This window comes from Myotis lucifugus, unplaced genomic scaffold, assembly GCF_000147115.1.
Source record: "Myotis lucifugus unplaced genomic scaffold, Myoluc2.0 scaffold_642, whole genome shotgun sequence".
NCBI lineage: Eukaryota > Metazoa > Chordata > Mammalia > Chiroptera > Vespertilionidae > Myotis > Myotis lucifugus.
In genome coordinates, this window is record NW_005871690.1 from 13,169 (window position 1) to 32,136 (window position 18,968).

The 18,968-nt window shown below is 47.9% G+C and overlaps 1 protein-coding gene across 1 annotated transcript in view; it reads right to left on the minus strand.

Moving 5' to 3' along the window:
- Window positions 1–9,964, minus strand: part of CRTAM (cytotoxic and regulatory T cell molecule) — a gene marked incomplete at its 3' end in the record, with an annotated part of 21,723 nt that extends 11,759 nt beyond the window's left edge. Inside the window, 5 exon segments of the mRNA XM_006109977.2 lie at window positions 4–30; window positions 33–116; window positions 2,871–2,934; window positions 2,936–3,015; window positions 9,901–9,964. Of these exon segments, the coding sequence (XP_006110039.2) occupies window positions 4–30; window positions 33–116; window positions 2,871–2,934; window positions 2,936–3,015; window positions 9,901–9,946 (301 nt within the window).
- Window positions 9,965–18,968: the final 9,004 nt, after the last annotated feature.

The following is an 18,968-nucleotide window of genomic DNA, read 5'->3' on the forward strand; positions in this document are numbered from 1 at the left end:
AGCGGCTGTAATGTAAACACGTGTACACGCTTCGTCGTGTGGAGTCACATTGGCCACACGGATGGAGAGCTCGTTGGGGGAGTGATGAAGAAGCTGGTATTTGGTATTTTTTAAAGCTGTATGGGGGAGAGGGGGAGAACATGTTATGAGGAAAAGTACCAGATGAATACAGATTCTTGGTGGATGGATTATTCGCAGGAATAGCTCTTGATTTCCACACTTTAAAGGAACAAATATCACATCTTGGATTGAGTTGACTTACAAATTCTAGTGTTACCAGCTGGATGCCTCTCCTTAGCTTGAAATGAGAATAGGAAATAAAATATGGTGATCCTTTTATCTGTGAAATAAGCATTTGCTTTATTTCTGTTTGTAGGAAATTAAGAACACTATGCTGGTGGACGGCTCGGGTGGCAGGAGAATCTTACAGAATTTTAGACATCACATTGTGAAAAACGCCCCACTAGCCCTGGCTGGTGTGACTCGGTTGGTTGTGCATTGTCCCGTGGACCCAAAGGTTGCTGGTTGGATTCCCGGTTGGGGCACATGCCGGGTTTTGGCCCAGCCCCAGGGGAGCACGCAGGAGGCACTCTCACATCCATCTCTCTCTCTCTCTCTCTCTAAAAAAAAATAAAAAAACTTGTGTGTTTTTTTAAAGGATGTGTTTGCTTTAAAAAAATGCCCCACTATGATTTACCTCTTTGAAATCTGATTCATTTGATGTTGTCTTGTCAGAATGAGTGTGAAGAACGTAAAATAAATGCATTGGTATTCATTGTTCCAGCTGGGTGCTTCTTATTTTTAAAAGTTCATTATTATTGAAAGTTCCCCCCAAATTATGACTTAGTCCTTCCAGGTGTTTGTTCCTCTCGGTTCTATGGGGAGGCCCATCGCAGTCTGAGGCCCTCAGCTAACCAGTCCTCTCTCCTTCCCTCCTTCCCTTCCTTCCTCCCTCCCTCCCTCCCTCCCTCCCTCCCCCCTCACTCATTCCCTCCCTCCCTCCCTTTCTTTTTTTTTTTCTGTTGAGATTTATAATATGAGCAAGCCTAGAACTGTTAAACCAAGAATGGCTGAGCAAGGAAAGCTATTTCTCACCCAGAACCACAGCTGTGTCCCTCCTGATGTCATGAACTAGAAGCAGGACTTCACCTCAGCACTATTGACTTTTGAATCCCTAATTCTTTGTCGTGGGGGCTGTTCTGTGCACTGTACGGAGTTTAAATGCATCCCTGACCCCTGACCCCTGACCCCTGATCCCAGCCTCTCTGCATACTACATGCCAGGGTCCCCCTGCCCCCTTTCCCCATTTACAGCAACAATGTACAGGGGCAAGGGGAACCACCCAGCTAGATCCAGGCCTCCTGGGGAGACATCTGGTCATGCCATCGCCTTAAAAAGCCCAAAACAAAACATCCAAAGGCATTATGTAACAGCATTGTCTATATATATAAAAGCCAAGCGACTGGAATGAAGGAATGACCGAAATGACCAAAACGACCAGTCACTATGACACACACTGCAGCCCCAATTGCCTGCAGCCCCTTCCCCTGGCCGCCCCGCCCTCGATTGGCCCCCCCTGATGGGGGTGGGTCCAGCCGGCCAACCTCCTGAGTTCCCTACCCCTCGCTGGCCAGGCCCCATCAGCCCCCATTGGGGAGGGCCAGCGGGACCCCACCTGTGCACCGATCTGTGCCCTGGGCCTCTAGTCTCTACATAAAGTTTCTCGGTCAGAACTTTTAACAATAGTATTGGAATCTGGCCTTCATGGTTCATTTAGTTTGAAATAAGTATACTCAGTTATTCTACATCTACCACATCAATGCTTCATGGTTTCAGAGCCTGTTACATTGTCAGAGGCTCTGCTTTTCAAAGGCAGAATGAAGTTTGCTGTTTTGAAGACGTTCCAAGCATGTGGCCTTGGAAATGTTGAGTGAGGATATATAATGACCTCAATATGAAGAGGAGGGTTAGAATCCTGCTCTCAGAGATGAAAGAAATAGATGTTTAAGAATCCTGCAGGCAACAACAATGTAACTACGTGAGGGGATGCATGCTAATCAGACTTATTGAATATATACTCATGTCAATTATTATGTTGTATACCTGAAACCCATATGTCAATAATCTATATATAAAGGCTAATATGCTAAGTATCCGACTGTTCGACCACTCAACCATTCAACCGGCAGCTACAGTGCACACTGACCACCAGGGGGCAGACTCTCAATGCACAGGCATGGAAACATGGAACAGACTGATGAATCTCAGAGGGAAGGGGGCAAGGGCAGGAAGAGATTAACCAAAGATCTCATATGCATACTAAAGGCGCAGTGTGTGCACGGTGGGGTTCCTCCACCTGGCCTGAGCCCTCTCCTCTCGGACCCCTCAGGGGATGTCGGAGGCCTGGTGCAGGTTTCGGCCAATCCCCGCAGGCCAGGCCGAGGGACCCCATCCGTGCACGGATCCATGCACCGGGCCTCTAGTCTCTCAATAAAACGGAAAATGACTCCCTTTGCATGCAGGTGTGGGACGCTGAGGAGTTTGTGCAGAGGCTGAGGGAGGGCGGGGGCAGTGGAGGGCACAGGGCACAGCGGCCGCAGGTGTGGGACCTGGCACCTCTGTTGCTGCCTGTCCATGGCCATGGAGCCTGGCACCATGATGTGGGAGAGGGGCGAGGCTGGGCAGGAAAAGGCGCTTCTGCTGTGAGCCCCTTGCCAGCCGCTGGGAGGTTCCCGTGCAGAGGCCCCGGCGGCCACGTGTGGAACAGCCGGCGGGGCTCCCAGGGCCCTCCCTCCCCCCTGGGCTTCCGCGCCGTGTCTGTCCAAGAGCCCTGGGGGAGCGCAGGGGGCCATCCATGTTCTTCCACTCACCGCGATGCTGGTTTAAGAAGATGGTGAACCCCGAGGGCGCCAGCCACTGCAGGGGGCCGCGCTTCGCGGGGGGGCGCCACGCAGCTCAGGGTCACCGGCTGGCCCTCCTCCACCTCCACCGTCTCCGCGGGGCCCAGGGAGGCCGCTTGCGAGTGTGAGAATAAAACAGTCATCTTTCCTTGTCCAACAGCAGCGTAGCAGCTGGCCATTTTCTGCCCACATGACCTGCAGCTCCCTGGGGCCCCATCTGGAAACCACAAAGGCCAGCCCCCTCCCTATGAATTAGCCAATCGGGAAAGACTGTGCACCTTGAGCTCAATCAGGAGTGAGGGACAGGTCACGTGCATCAGGATTAAATGGAGGGACCCGCTCAGGCAGGTGCTCCCAGACCCTGCGCCTGCCTCCTGCGGGGGGAAGCTGTGCCCGCGGCCTGGCCCTGCGGCTCTGTGCGCACCGGGACCCCTGGATTCGGGGCGCTCTGCATTCACTGGGACCCCTGGATTCCGGGCGCCTTATTTCTTACACAAGGGAGAGAAGGGGTGTGGTCAGCTGGCTCCAGAACCCACTACCACCCGCAGGACTCAGCCTCAAACCCACCTCCCCAAATTATTCGAGTATTTATACACATTTCATCCAGAAACAGGGACCTCAGCCAGCACCAACATGCGAGGGGAAGGAGGGCTGAAGGGGGGGTGTCTGGAATGGAAAAAGGGGACAGTTGGACATCTACTGGCACTTGCTCCGTCCTGCATCAGTTCCTCTTACCTGCATTTATTTATTTATTTATTTATTTAATTATTTAATAAGATTAAATAAATTAGAGAGAGAGGAAGGGAGAGGGATAGAGAAGAAACGTGGATGAGAGAGAAGCATCATCCCTCGGCTGCCTCCTGCACGCCCCTGCTGTGGGGTGGGAGCCCGCAACTGGGCATGTGCCCTTGATGGGAATTGAACCAGCGACCTCTCGGCTCCTGGTCGACACTCAACCACTGAGCCACACCGCCAGGCTTACCTGCATCTAATTTAACTTTCAAACTAACCCTCGAAGGAAGAGTTATGAGGCTCCCTCTACAGATGAGGGAAGAGAGGCTCAAGGCCGCACAGGCCTGGGAGTGGGTCGCACCCAGGTCTGCACGCTGCAGAGTCTGCAGCCCTGGGACTCCGCCCCGGGCCTCCTGGCCTGGGCTTACGAAGAAGGCAATGCGTGCCTCCCGCACCTTGCAGGCATCCAGGATAGAGGGGAGGACGGGCTCCCCGCCTCCGTCACAGCCCCAGGGAACAGCAAACAACTGATGTGAAGCAGCTGTAAGTTTATCCCCCAAAAAGGACAGGGATAGGAAAAATAAGCTGGCACCTTTGTTGCTGTTTGTTATTTCTTCAAGTTTTACATTTAAAAAATACTTTTTCTGAGGATGACAATTCTTATCAGTGAGAGTACAAAACACTCCCAGAAGCATAAGAATATTGTGGGGTTAGAAATTATGAACATGAAATATAATGAGTCTTACTGCATTAGTTTAAATTTAAAAAAAAGAAAGAAAGAAGAAGGGAGTTATTTGCTTGTGATAAATTTCAAGTATTAGGAAAAGTACTTTGGAGAGCTCTGGGAATTCACTGTTCCATTCCAGAATTGTTCCAGAATTCTGCTTAGGGTGGGTCCTTGGCAATATTCTAATCTATAGAATCAATCCACAATTGAATAATAAGGATATTAGTAGAGAGGCTTTGAGTGACAACAGAATTTTTTAAGGTTAAACAGCTTCTGAGCCAAGAGTCTGAACCTAGAACTAACCCCATTGTCTCCATAGCCATGGCATCAAGATTCTTGCTTGATCTCTAGTTCTTGTGCATTATCTCGCTTCCCACAAACCGATGGAACTTTCTGGAGGGCAGTGAGTATACCTTTCATTTCTCCAAAATTCATTCCTTACAGGAACGTTCACTGTGAGCTTAAGACAGGGTTTAACGCCAGCTCTCATGCTGGCACTGCAGTGCAGGCAGCAGGCAGCACGGCTGCTCTCCCCTTGCTAATAAGAACACTGACACGAGGGAAGTGGCTACACTGAATCCATGACAGAGTAAAAACTAGTGTTAATCAGCAGCCCTGGTTTCACCCTTGAGGCCCGAGGTTTATACTTAGAAATGTTACCCATGTGCTTCCCTTTGGTAAAATGATTGTGGAGACAGGAAGCCTGCACCTGGGAGATGGGAGTGGCAAGATTTATCAGCGGCCTGTTTATGAATAAACTAGAGGCCCAATGCACGAAATTGTGCAAGGGGCTTGGCCCTCAGCCTGCCTCGGCCCTCGCAGCCCCTGCTTCGTCTGGAAGGTCATCCGAAGGCCATTGGGCTGTTTGGTCTAATTAGCATATTATGCTTTTATTATTAGAGATGTCTCTCATTTTAAGGATCATGGTCTTTTGCTTGGGATACATGCCTAGGAATTAAATTGTCTGGCTTTTCAGCACATGGTGAGAATTGTGTCTCCTAAGGTCAGTGTTTGCTCCTGTAATTCAGGATCAAGTGCTGACCAGACTGACCACGACTGGAGATGCCTGCGCTTAGATGGAAAGAGGCTGTGTTTCGGGCATAGAAAATGCGTTGTTCTCTTTACTCTTTGCTCCAAGCCTTGCTGTTGGCTGCACAGGCCTCTTTGTCTATCGGGTTGTCATGTAACCCCCGGGCTTGATTTAGAGGCAGGAAGTCACTGTAGGCAGGAGAGCAGCCTGTGTGTGTGTGGCGGGGGGAGCCTTGAAAAGCTTGCTCCACGTGTCCAGGTCAGGTGAGAGGGCGGGAGGTGAGTGGGCGGGGGTGGGGGGAGGGTGGGACGGGAGAGGGGGGCAGAGAGCTGACCTAGGTGCAGGACACGCCTTCTAAGTAACCGTTCCCCATGATCCTCTCACTGACACTGAAAACTGACTGGAGCTCCTCTGTTCAACTGTTTTCACCTAAGTTTGGAGTCAGAGCCTCACCTTCTGTATCAGAGGGCTGGGGTGTGGGGTCTTCTCTGCTCACCACTTCCTCCCTGCAGGATCTAGAAACACACACCCTTTCTCTGGGGCCTGAGCGCCTGTCCTCCTGCCAGTGTTCCCTATCTGAGCTCCAGAGTTCCATGGGGCTCGCACATGCTCACGGGCAGGGCTCGGCGGGGAGGGACGGCGGTCTCCCTGGATGTGACCACTCACATTGGTAGGTCATGCTCATGGAGTGGACTGTGGACTCTGGGCTTGGTTGTTACTGCGGTGGCTGGAGTCGTCCCTCCGTGCCCAGCTTGTGCTATGAGGTTCCTTGCTGAGCCAGGCTGTGAGGGCTGTTCACTGGGACTGGTTTGTGTACAGAAATGGAACCTGTGACCTTCCCCATCTCCACTTCCAACCCCATCAACTAACTGTGCCGACAGGGGGATGGCTTCACGCCAAAGCACATGACCACCCTTCAACAGAAGGGCAAGCAGCCCTCACGGCCACCTGCACAGCACACGCAAGTACAACATGTGCCCTCCTAGCACCCTCAGTGCTCGCCCGGGTGGGATTGCAGTGCGTGGTCTCCACCTCCACTTGAGGTCATCACAGCAGACTGCAGAGAGAACGAAGGATTCTTCCTTTTTCTCACTTTGTAGGTTAGATTTGCGAATGATAATATTAAAAGCTCCAGAACAGAGTCTGTCCTGCAGGGACCCTCAATGGATGTGTCCAACTGGAACTCATTATTCCTACTGCTCCCCAGGCCACACGTACACCTCACACAGTCGTGCCACCTCTTCCTTCCAGTGCTTCCTAGTCTTCACTAACGTCAGCGCCAGCACTGCATACCAGGGATTTGAGAGGCTCCTTCTCTCTCCAAAACATATCTTTAATCAATTATTCCCCTCTCTCTTTTTATTTGTTTACTTTTTACTACTATTACTGCTTTAGTTGAGGCATCCCTGGTTTCTTTCTTTGCCACTGCAATCACTTCCTGCTAGTCTCTGCTCCTTCTAGTTTATCATCCTCATCTGCTTCTAGAATTACATTTTTTTAAACATAAATTTGATCACATGTGTTCCTTTCCTAGACTTCTTGGTATGGCTCCATTGCTTGTAAGAATCAGACCAAAATTCCAGAAGGTTCCTGCCTTCTCCTCAGCACCACTGGCTGAGGCTCCTTTTTGAACGCCCCATGCAGAAGGCCATTTGCTGCTCTCAGGGCGGTCCAGGCTCTGGACACACCGGGCTCTGGTCCCAGCTGTTCTCTGGGCCTAGAATACCTTTCTTCTCTCTTTCAAGATTCAACTCAAATTACACCACTTTTGTCCAACCTGCCAACAGCCTTTAGGTCCACCCTCCCCACAAGGACCTGCTGACACTCCTCCAGGCCCCACAGGCTCGGACTGGACGTCTCTCAAGCACTTAGCACAGCCCTTTGCACATAGTGTAACAGCCTGTCCCCAAGGTGAGGCTACACTTTCCTTGGAGAAACTGTTTGCCGTTCCTGCATTTCATATGGCCAGGTCCCAGCACAGAGGAAGGCTGTAAGTATCAGTTGAATTAATGACTAAAAATGAGTAAATGCATAATGTATATATGAGTAATAAGATGCTGACTTTGTAATTATTATGTTGAATAATAAAGATTAGAGCTAAGTTAAAACCAGACACATGCAACGAGGTCATTCTCAAACCAGAGCTTATTCCATGAACGATGAGTTAGGAGGCAAGCTCTGCTCCCTCAGTGCGTTACGAGGAGGAGCAATTCTACTTTGTAGATAGAATAAATACATGAAATAACAAGTGAAACAACTAGTCTGTCAGAATTGAATTACTTTCAATACAACTTTAAATGAAATGTCTCAAATACGTGTCAGTGCACATAAGGCTTTTCCTGGTCCAAAGACGGGTCAGCAGGACCCACTCACCCTGCAGCTGTGCTGTTGTCTCCTGTGTCCGACCTCCGCCAGGTAACCAGAGTGGAGGCCACAGGGGTGGGTGCTCATCACCCACAATATAGGGAATGGGATTCATGGACACATTCTTCATTCTCATTGTTTTAACCATCCTAGCACCTATTTATGCCAATGACAACCCTGACAAGAGGGCAGGCTCCAAGATTATGGGACTTCTCTGGTCTATAAATTTTTCGCAGCCTTACAAGTTGTACACTAGAAGGTAGAGTGATGTTCCCATAATACAATTAGCTAAAAACAGCTGACATCTTATAGTGGTGCCAAAATGGATTTGCTGCCTCTTTACCAAGAAAGCAACATGGTCAGCTCCTTTCGTGTTTGGGACTCTGGTGGGCCTGAGCAAGGTCAGGCCAGAGTGGCAGCCGGCACGCAGCCCTCAGTGAGGCCAGGTGCCCTCTGGGGCCTTAGATGAGTTTTCACACTGGGGTTTCTCAAAAGTGGATCTCCCAACTGTGTGATCAGTGGCTGTCAAACTTTTGATCCACATTAAGAAACACATTTTCTGTCACAACCCAGTACACACACACATGCACATATAAGTACACACACACACACACACGCACATATAAGCATACACACACACACATACATGTACACAGATTGGTTCACGAGAAAATACTTTCACTACGTGCTTTGTAGGCTGCTACTTACATTATCATTAACTAGTTGTGAAAACTTGGGCAGGTTACCTAACTTCTTTTAACCTCAAATTTTATCATATGGAAATTAGGGATGTTAATACCTATCTCAGTATCTTTGCTAAAATTAAACGTAATTAACAAAAATAACCCAGTACTGTACATTGCACAATAAACATATTTCTCTCTCCTCTTTATGAATAATACTTGAGTGTATTTCTAAATGACTTGTGTCAGGTTTACCTAGGTTATAAAACATAGTCATTGCTGTTTTTATTTAAAATGTTATTTTTGTGAGGCAGTTTCACATGACAATAACTTGAATCCTGAAAAAGTTAAGGTCAGTTAAGGGCTTTAAACTTCAGACTAATTTAAAGCATTGTAATTGTAGCTGTCTAAATGTGTATTTTTCTGAATGTAAGTAGCTATTCTTTAAGTCAGTTATTAAAGGAACTGATATTATTTATTAACAAAATTGAATACTTATCAAGTGCCTTAGGGTACAAGGATCAAACAAGAAGGCACAAATTGAAGTGTATAAAATAAAATACTATGTAAAGTAGGAAATCTAGTTTGTAAATAGAGCCTTTCCAATGCAATTCTATGGTGAGTCAGACTTAGAATAATAACTGCATTTGTGAAACATACCTCCAGGCCCAGGGTTTGAAAACACACACACACACACACACACACACACACACACATACACACACAGACACACACATACACACACACACACACACCAACAAGCAGCACTTTCATGTGTGGTTTCCTCTGCAAGAATATGATACAAGTTGCAACCAATCAGGGACCCCACCTTGGGCAGGAATAATGTAACCTGCGCTCAAAAGGTAACTGAGTCTTTAATTTGCATAATGCTACATTGGAATCAAAAAACAAAAATAAAATTTGAAAATTATAATACAATGTAAAGTATAACTGGCTCTTAGGACATAAGCACTACGTTCCGCTGTGCTCATTATGATCTCTGACCTCATGAGGAGTCCTGTAGCACTTGGCTATGTTCAATGTGCTTTCACTTTTGAAATTTGAATCTTCTAACAATCCAGGGAGTTTGGTAGACCAAACATTGTTATCATCTTCATTTCAAGATACAGACATTGCATTTCAGAACAGTTACATTATTTGGCTAAGACTTCTAAAGCAAGGAAATTTTAAATCCAAAGCTGATGCTCTTTTAGCTGGTACACTTGTTACATTCTGCCATACAAGGTCCCCCAGAGACACACACTGCAGTAATCCTTGCCGTCTGTCCCCATTACCCTTAAACAGACGCACTAGCTCCCCTCAGATGTGCCCTGGAGCATCTGAGCACACTTACCTGGGTTACCTTCTATAGTAGTTCCTCTGGGGATGAGGTTGGTTGACTGGAAGATTTGGCAAAACACTAAGTCAAATGAGCATCAGAAAACATTAGCTCTAAGGCCTTACCTGGTAGGGACCACCACACCAGCAAGTTGCAAACTCTCCACCACATGCTGCGCTGGGTGCTGTCGCCCTGGCTTCCTTCAGAGCCTGAAGGCGAGGGCAGAGTGGTTTCTTTTGAAGGGGAGCGGCCGCGGCTCTGTGACCTCATGGGTCGCCCGCCTCCCGGGCCTGGAAGCCCCCGCTTAGCTAGCTGCCCCCAAACACCTCCTGCTGGAACATGCACAGGCCGCACGTGTCACCTTGACTGTGGAGAGAGGAGTGATGTGTTGGTGGCACAAATGATTCTACCCCACGTGGGTAGTACTGGTACGTCAACTAGTTGCAAGGCCTGGGAGGTGGGGGGGTGGAGGTGTGGGAGAGATGTCAAAAAGTCCCTGTGTGGTAATGTCACCTTATTGTCACAGTACTTGTCTAGTTTATTAAACAATTATAATTAAATAAGTTGGCTGAACCCTTGGGGATATTTTATATTTCTAATTCTGGCAACAATTTATAATGGTTATTAGGATCAGAGTTCATTCATTCACATATTTGCTCATTTAAAAAATCTACCCATCCATCATCCGTCCATCCATCCATCCATCATCCATCCATCCATCCATCCCTTCATCTATTCAGCCACCTAGTATGCATTGTTTTAAGATATAATCAGATATGACAGATAAATCCTTGTTTTTAGGAGATTGTGATCTAGTGGGGGTGACGATATATAAATGAATAATTTTGATATTTAATCCTCAATAATTGGACAAATTGAGATAGACTCAATTTCATTCTTCCACACAGCAACATACTAATAGATTTATGTCTAGAAAATAGAGGCTAATCTGTAATATTTGAAAAATTATAAAGGAAATATTTTCTGGTTCTAATTGACATGAGTGTTAATAGTCTGTAAATGTGTCAAGAGCTTGGGTAGGGAAAATTCTATCCATCAAAAATGTCTTTCAAATGTGTTACCTATTCAACAGGTAGAAAGAATAAAAAGAGGAGAGAGAATCGACCTTCCTTAAGAAGTTTAGCACAAATCTAACATGTCTCAAACAGTATGGCAACATGACCGCCTAGGGCCATCAGCTGAAATGCAGATGGATGGGGTCAGCCCCGCTTGATAACCAGACTCCCACTTGAATGCGGAGCCTCCTGTGTCTGCCTAGCTCTCCGGGTGTGTCCGGGGGTCTGGCAGCGCTGACTGTGAGTGGAGCAGAAACCCAGGGAGCGGGCACTGCTATCAGCCAGTGGGTGGGGCCGTAGAAGGTTCTCCTGCTGGTTGACTGTATTGAAATATATTGACTTCCTTCTGGAAGCAGGGAGCATTGCATTGTACCATTTTAAAAAATAAAGAATTAAGGCCATGTTGGGGTGGCTCAGTGGCTGAGTGTCAACCTATGAACTGGGAGATCACTGGTTTGATTCCTGGTCAGGGCACATGCCTGGTTGTGGGCTGGTTCCCCGGTAGGGAGCATGCAGGAGGCAGCTGATCAATGATTCTCTCTCATCATTGATGTCTGTCTGTCTCTCCCTCTCCCTCCCTCTCTCTCTAAAAATAATTTGAAAATTTTTAAATAAAGAATTAAGGAGTTTGCCTGAGGTGACACAGTGAGTCAGTAGCAGAACTGAGACACTTTTGAGTCTTTGGTCTGATAATTATTTTTCCTCATAAGGTTCCCTCCATGGACTCCAGTTCATGCTATAGTTCAGGCTCCATGGGTGTCTAAGCATTTGACTTTCCTGCTGATGCCAAGGGTGAGGCTTTATTGTTATACCCTGTTGCCTACCCTCTTTAAAAAGCCCCAGAAAAGTACACATAAAGTTCATGGAGGTGAGAACTGACCAGGGCTAGTGCCCAGCTTCTCACACTTCCCCCAGAGGAGTGCTGTTCTGTGTCGGGTGTTTGGACTTTCCCAGGCAAAGCCCGGGCGGGCCACCCGCGGCGCTGTCGGTGTCCGGGACGTCCTGGACTCAGCAGCACACGCCGTGGCTGATTTTTCAGACCTTGAGCTTATCATGTAACTTGAGTCTATGAGGAGGTAAAAAATCACTTGTACATGAAACAAAGTTAACATGCCATCATAGGACTTTTCATTAAAACCTGTGAGGGGGCGGGGGGTGGAGTAGGTGGAGTTGCACCAATTTTGAACTAAATTCAGGCAAGGGGCTTGCAGAAGGTTCACTTCATTTCTCTATTGTCCAATTGTGGTTTTCTGTTGAGTGAAAAAATGTACAGAAACATAGGTGAAAACAAGGAATACAGGACTCAGGTGACCAGAGAATGAAATAGTCTGAGATTGAAACTTAAATGTACAGTGTAATCCATCCCAAATGTATTGATTTAATATAGTTTCAGTGCAATACCTGTGAATGGACTCACATGACATTTACCAGGTGTTCATCTAACTGCAAACGGGTGGACTTTCTCTTCGCTTTCCGTTCTAAAGCTCCATTTTGATATTCTTCTTCTAGTCCAAACTCCCAGTGGTTTCCTTTTGCATGAAGACATAGTCCAACTCTCTAGCCCAGTGATGGCGAACCTTTTGAGCTCAGCGTGTAACTCTGGTGCCGTGTCACATATAGACATTTTTTGATATTTGCAACCATAGTAAAACAAAGACTTATATTTTTGATATTTATTTTATATATGTAAATGCCATTTAACAAAGAAAAATCACCCCAAAAAATGAGTTCGCGTGTCACCTCTGACACGCGTGTCATAGGTTCGCCATCACTGCTCTAGCCAATCATTCAAGGCCATCAGCCCTGGCCACAATCTCCCTGCAGTCCCTGTTCTGCACTCCCCAGTGTACACCCACAGGAAACTCGTGCTATATTTCAAGCACAGTTGTAGGCACACTGGGTCATAATTCCCACTGTCCTCTCTGCCAAAAGCGGCCTCTCTTCTGGGGAGACTATTCACCCTCCAGCCCAGGTCAAGTGGGCGCTTCTCAGAGCGCAGTGGTGACCAGCGGCTAAGAACACGATTCCTAACCACAGCTTAGCTTTCTCACCTGGGAAATGGGTGTCATGACAGCACCCAGACATGGCTGTGGGGAGAACTGAAGATGTTAATATACTTTAGTGTCCGGCACATAGTAAACACTGCGTGAGTTAGCTCTGACTCTCCTCTCTACTCCCAGAAAAAAAATCTCTACTTTTCTTTGCCCCGTGCTCGTTTCTCTCTTTATATCACACCAGTTTTATTTTGATTTGCATTAGATTTAGTTAAACACACATCCGTCTCCCTTGCTAGACTCTGAGCTCCCTGGAAGTAGAGTTTGCTTCTTACTTACCTGAGTGTCCCTGAGGCCTGGCATGTCCCTTTCATAAGATAGCTGTTTTTAAAATGCTTGTATTGACATATAACTGACGTAATGGACTGTCCGTATTTGAATTGTACGATTGGGTAAGTTTTGACATACGCATACACCTATCAAGAGCCCCCCCCCCGCCTTTTTAATCCTCTCTGGCCCTCCCACATCCCCTCTTAAAACAATCACCATCTGCTTTCTGAACTAAGGCTGGCTTTCATGCTGTAGGTGTTGTGTGGACGGACCCCCACAGGGAGCATCCCTTGCCTGGCTCCCTCGCTCAACGCCATTATTCCAAGGCTCATCTATGAGAAGCATGTGCAGGCCCCTCTTTACTGCTGGGTCAGGGCTCAGTGTGTGAATACACCCCAGTTTGTTCACCCTTCGCCTGTAGATGGGCTTCTAGGCTGTTTGCCATAGTACAGTTTTTAAATCTTGCCTATTACATTGAAGCAATTGTAGGAAGACTTTAGATAAAGGAAAACTGTATTCTCCCACATTAGCTTTTCATAACAATCCCTTAATTCAGAGGGAAAGTTCAAGGAGAGCAGGAGTAGTTAAATCAGGTGACGATGGTCCCTTGTTGGCACTTGGGGTGTACACTCGATGTGCCAGCCAGACTGTCTCTCGATCTCCTGGTGGCTGGGCAGGTGAGACATGCCAGCTGGGCTCCTCTCTGAAAATCGAGTTCATTGGGAAAGAGCCATCTCACACAGGGGTCCCCTCCAGGGGCATCGGGGATGGAGCTGAAGGCCTGCTCCTGGCCTCAAGGAGGGGCAGCACAGGGAGGGCTCCTGCTCAGAGCTCCCGCCACGGTTTGGTGAGGCCTGTTGGGACTGCGTTTCAGCTCAGCTCCTCCCAGCCTGGTCTCGCTCCCTTCGTGGATATTGCCCCCGGAGCGCTCTCCATACCCCCGCACACCTCCATGCAGCCTCGGACCCAGGCACCTGACCCGGGCACTGGGAACAGAGCGCATGAGGGAGCGCATGAACGAGCTTCCCATGGGAGATAGGGACACTGCTCGCTATGCTCTGGAACCTGAATGGGTGTTGGCTTAGCATTCTTCCCAAGCATCACAGGGAACCTCACCACAGCCGTCACTGGGCAAGGAGAAGTGTGTCTTTTCACCCATGGCAGTGACGTTCAGCTTGTCAGAAAACTTGACAAATACCACAAGAGTTCACTGGACTCAGAGAATAAAAGTGGTTCGTGGGGGAAACGCTGTGAATGACGCACTGTGGTTTCACGGTCCCTCCCACCCTCTCAGACCCACTCTTCAGCCGCAGCGGCCGTGGGTGCTGCCTCGCAGGGTGGAGGGAAAGATGGGGGGCACAGTGGCCAACCAGTGACCTTTTCCTTCTTCCTGATGGGAAAATGTCTGCTGGCCACCTTGTATGGGGGAGGCCTGGCAGCGGACGGCATTTGTCACGTTGGTCCCCGGGGCCTGAAGTTCGCATGCCATGTTTCAGTGCTAACAGGGAGTAACACTTGGTGGGGTGGTGTCGTGGGGACAGATTTTAGACAAACAAAAAAAGTTCCTTTCTATTTCCCATCATCACCTTGGTCAACGTAGATTATCTTGAGAAGAAACAAACAAACAGGAAAAGGAGACATTTATTAAACAGGTGAAAGTTAGACTGTTTCAGGGGCCACAAAAAACAGGGGATTTCCCCTGGGTGGAAGTTACTGGGTTTCTGTTGCAATTACGAGAGAGGCCTGAACTTTCTTTTTGCCCTTTCATGGCTTCTGTCACAAGCGTGTGGCCTTCCCCCGGGCCTGGGCGGGAGGGGCTCGCCTGCACTTCCCAGCAGGGGCTGCGAGGGTGAGTTCCCCCAGTGCTGGGATTTGGGGGGCTATTGTAGACTTACACAAAGTGCCGGTGGAGTCTCTAAGCTGGAGCAGCAGCCTTTGTAATTGGTTATTGATTGAGAAAAGGCTTCCGAGGATCAGCAGAACTTCAGTGGGATGAGTATGGGGGTAGGAAGCAGAGAGAACTAGACTTGTCACCTGGCCCCTGCCACTAGCAGCCATGTAGCCCTGAGCAAACGACTTCCTCTTGGTCTCTGTTTCCGCAGTCATAAAACGGGGAGAATAACTGCAGTACAAGATGGCTGGGAGGAATGAATAAATACGGTACCCAAAGTGCCTGCTCAGTGGCTCATGGGCCCTCCATTCATTTTTAGACCCCAACGGCCCAGGGCTGCCCTCGTCCCCACAGAGCCCTGCAGGTCAGATGTGCCTGGAGAAGGGTGGGACCTGAGCTTCTGTTCCCAAGGCTCTGCTAGGACTTGGTCTAATTAAACAGAACCCACGTGAAGGCTGGTTTCAGGAGGACGTGGTTTGAGAGAAGGGGCACAGGGCAGCAGGCACCGGCTTCAGGTCTCGGCTCACAGGTCTCTCTCGGGACAGGTGACTTCCCTCCGTGTCTTCATCCACAAATGAGGGATTAGATGAGAGCAGCGCTTTCCAAGCTGTGTCCCTCAGGGGCCACAGGGTTCTGCGATATTTTCTTTAAAATTTATTTACAAAAATATTTTAAACTATTAATCCAGGCTCTAGAACCAGGCTGACATGGCTCGAATCTGCCATGTGACTCACCAGCCATGTGACTTTGGGCAAACTGTTGAATCCTTCTAAGACTCAGCTTTGACTTTGGTAAATTGGGACTAATCATAGTATCTGCTAAATAAGTCGTGGAGGAGATGGAAGAGGTTTACATGGGTAAAGTACTTAGAAAGTGCTGGCTGTCACTTTGCCGGTCCATGGACACCACCAATCTACTCATTTGTTATGCCAGGCAAGCCTGTGTCTGCGTCAGACTCTGTGGGCTGAGAACGAATTCCCAGTGCTTCCTCCTGGTCTACACAGAGGCCAACACACTTTTTCTGTAAAGAGCCAAGGTTTGTGGGCCCTATGGCTTTAACTGCTAACTTCCGCCGTTGTATCCTGGGAGTAGCCATAGCCAATATGCCAATATGTAGATGAATGAGTGTGGTTGTGTATTAATAAGGTTTTATTTAAAGACACTGGAATTTGGATGTCATATGATTATCATGGTTCATAAAATAACATTCTTCTTTTGATGCTTTTCAACCATTATAATTGTGGGCCATACAAATGCAGGCTGTAAAAACATTCTTGCTTGTGTGATGTACACATACCAGCTGCGGGCCAGACTCTGCTTATAGGCGACTGGATTCCTGGGGTCCAGGACCCCGTGTCTTCGGGTCTGCCTACTTCTGCAACCTCACTTCCCCCACTGTGTGCCACCCCCCTGAGCTTTAATGTCCTAACTCTTGCATTCTACCCCAGCCAGCTCCTTTCTACAGGAAGCTTCTGCACTTCCTATCTTCCTGGAGCCTCCTCATTGGGCTCTTCACCATGACCCACTTCTGTTCAGCCTTACCTGTCAGTGTAAGTGCCACCTGCTTGGGGACAACAGGCCTGACCATCTTATCTAAAGTAGTACCCCCTGTCCCACAGACCCCCCAAACCTACCATATGACCCAGATTTTTTTTCCTAAACAGCATTATTGGTCAACAGCTGTAATTATGTACCTTGTCTATTTACCTGTTCATTGTCCACCTGTCCACTACATGAGAACAGGTACACTGCTTTCTTTCTTACTATGGTAGCCCCAGCCTGCCACCCTGCTAGGAACATAGTGTTCAATCAGTATTGTAGAAGGATGAATGAATCAACAACCTAGGATCCTAGTCTTATACAGTGAGTTAATAATACTTGATTCCTCACTTGTAAAATGGTGATGAGAATCAAATGAGAATGTGTTCTTAAGACTACGCAGAGTTATATGAAGGGAAGATGGAAAGTCATTATGACAGTTTCATAGACAGACCACAGAAGTCAACTACCCACTTTTCCCATTCTCCTCTATTACAGAAGCTAACTTATGGGGAGAATAGTAAAGTAATATCAGTATGAATGAGGACATTTTCCTTCCTGGTCCCTGATATTCCCCACAGACAAGAAAGTGGCTATCTGTATAATTTTATGTTGGCTGCAGCAAAAGCAATTATTTATTTCTTAACATGTAGTATTGCTATCAGTGGAAGTGGGGCTCTTGGGGTACAGCTGGAATAAGAATTTCTGGAGACCCCCGCAGGAGAATGAGACCTATAGAAAGCTTTATTTCTGTGGAATCAAACCCCTGAGTTCCCAAGGCCCCTCTACCACCTTCCTGCCAAGAAGAAGTCCCGTTTTGCTTTCAGCAGAGAAAAAGCCAGAGTTCCAGAGTCTGTTCCGTGTGAGGGCACCATCCAATCCAGCATCAGGCGAGCTGAGAGTGTGCGTCCTGCTGCAGGAAGTCCACCATCCACTGTGTGTGGGGTCTGCATGGCCATAGGTCATGTGGCTATGGAGGGAACACAGGGGAGTGCAAAGTCCCAGGAACTGGAGAACCAAGAGTGAGCAAGAGCATGAACTCCTTTGTTTGGGGGAATATATATTCCCAGATTTTGGTGGGTTTGTAATGGCCCTGTCTACTCTAGCCAACCCATGGCTTCCCAGGCCTGACTGATAGGCAACTATCTTCCCTAGTCATCCTGATTCACTGCACATGCACCATCTCCCCTCAGGTGGACCCCTCCCCCAGGGACCTGCAGGGAATGGGCCAGTGGTTCCCTGGGGAGTGAAACTGCAGCTCCCTGGAGAAGCTGCCCAAATGGCCATGCTTATAATGTTTAGCCTCCCTTTTGCTCCTTTCCTATTATTAATAACTAGTTAATTGCAATAGTATCAGCCCCCCACCCCCCTTTAAAGAGAAACTAGCTTCTTTGTAATCTTACAAATGGTGAATGGATGAAGGTCTCTCTCTTCTTGTAACGGTTTCATGCTGTCAATGGGCATAGGCCTGCGTATCCCAAGGCTCAGAGGCTCTCCTGTGACTGACAGGGACAAGGGAGCACATGGGATGGGGAATCTTCAAGCCGGGAGAGGGATTTTGCAAAATCCAGGTCAGTCTGGTGTCCCTGGGAGGTGGCACAGGCAATGTCAGAGGAAGATGTGCTGGACAAGCTGCCATTTTTGGATTCTAGAAGTGACCAACTTGACAAGAAGGTTAAAAGGCATCATTAAAAAGTGAGGACACTTATAGCAACTGAATGTCTGGTGACCGGTAACAGCCCATGTGACAAAGGGAAAGACTGACTTTACAATGTTCCAGATGAGGCTGGAGAAGTGTCTTCACTGCAGGCACGCATGTCACACCTTTCTGAAGCCGTCTGTCCACCATCCTTACCTCAAATGAAGCAAAGGGAAACATCCTAAGATTCCCCATCAGACACTATGGGGCTTTTCTGTCTGAACCACGTGGGCAGAAAAGGGAAAGCAGTTTCAAATAAAGCCAATAGGCCATCCGTACTTCATTCACTCAAACATACGTCCAAATCATTGAGTCTCACTTCAGGAGACGTGAGGCAGATGGCTTCTAACGTGAGGCTTACTCTGGGTGCACCAGCAACCAGGTAACTAAGGACATAGGCACACAGTCTATTCAAATAGACGAACACAAACCACAAAGATTAATACACATAGCAAGTCACAAACCAATTTATTAGACGTCCAGGTGTAAGGCTGTTGCTGGAATGAAAGCAAGCAGTGACATTCTGATGGGTCCTCTGCAGTTAGAACATCTCTGTTGATGTCATCAGGTGCTGAGGCCTCAATGGCACACACAGACACAGCCTTAAAAGCAAAACTTTGAAGACAGTTAACTACACTGGAGTACAATAGCCACCAGTGAATAT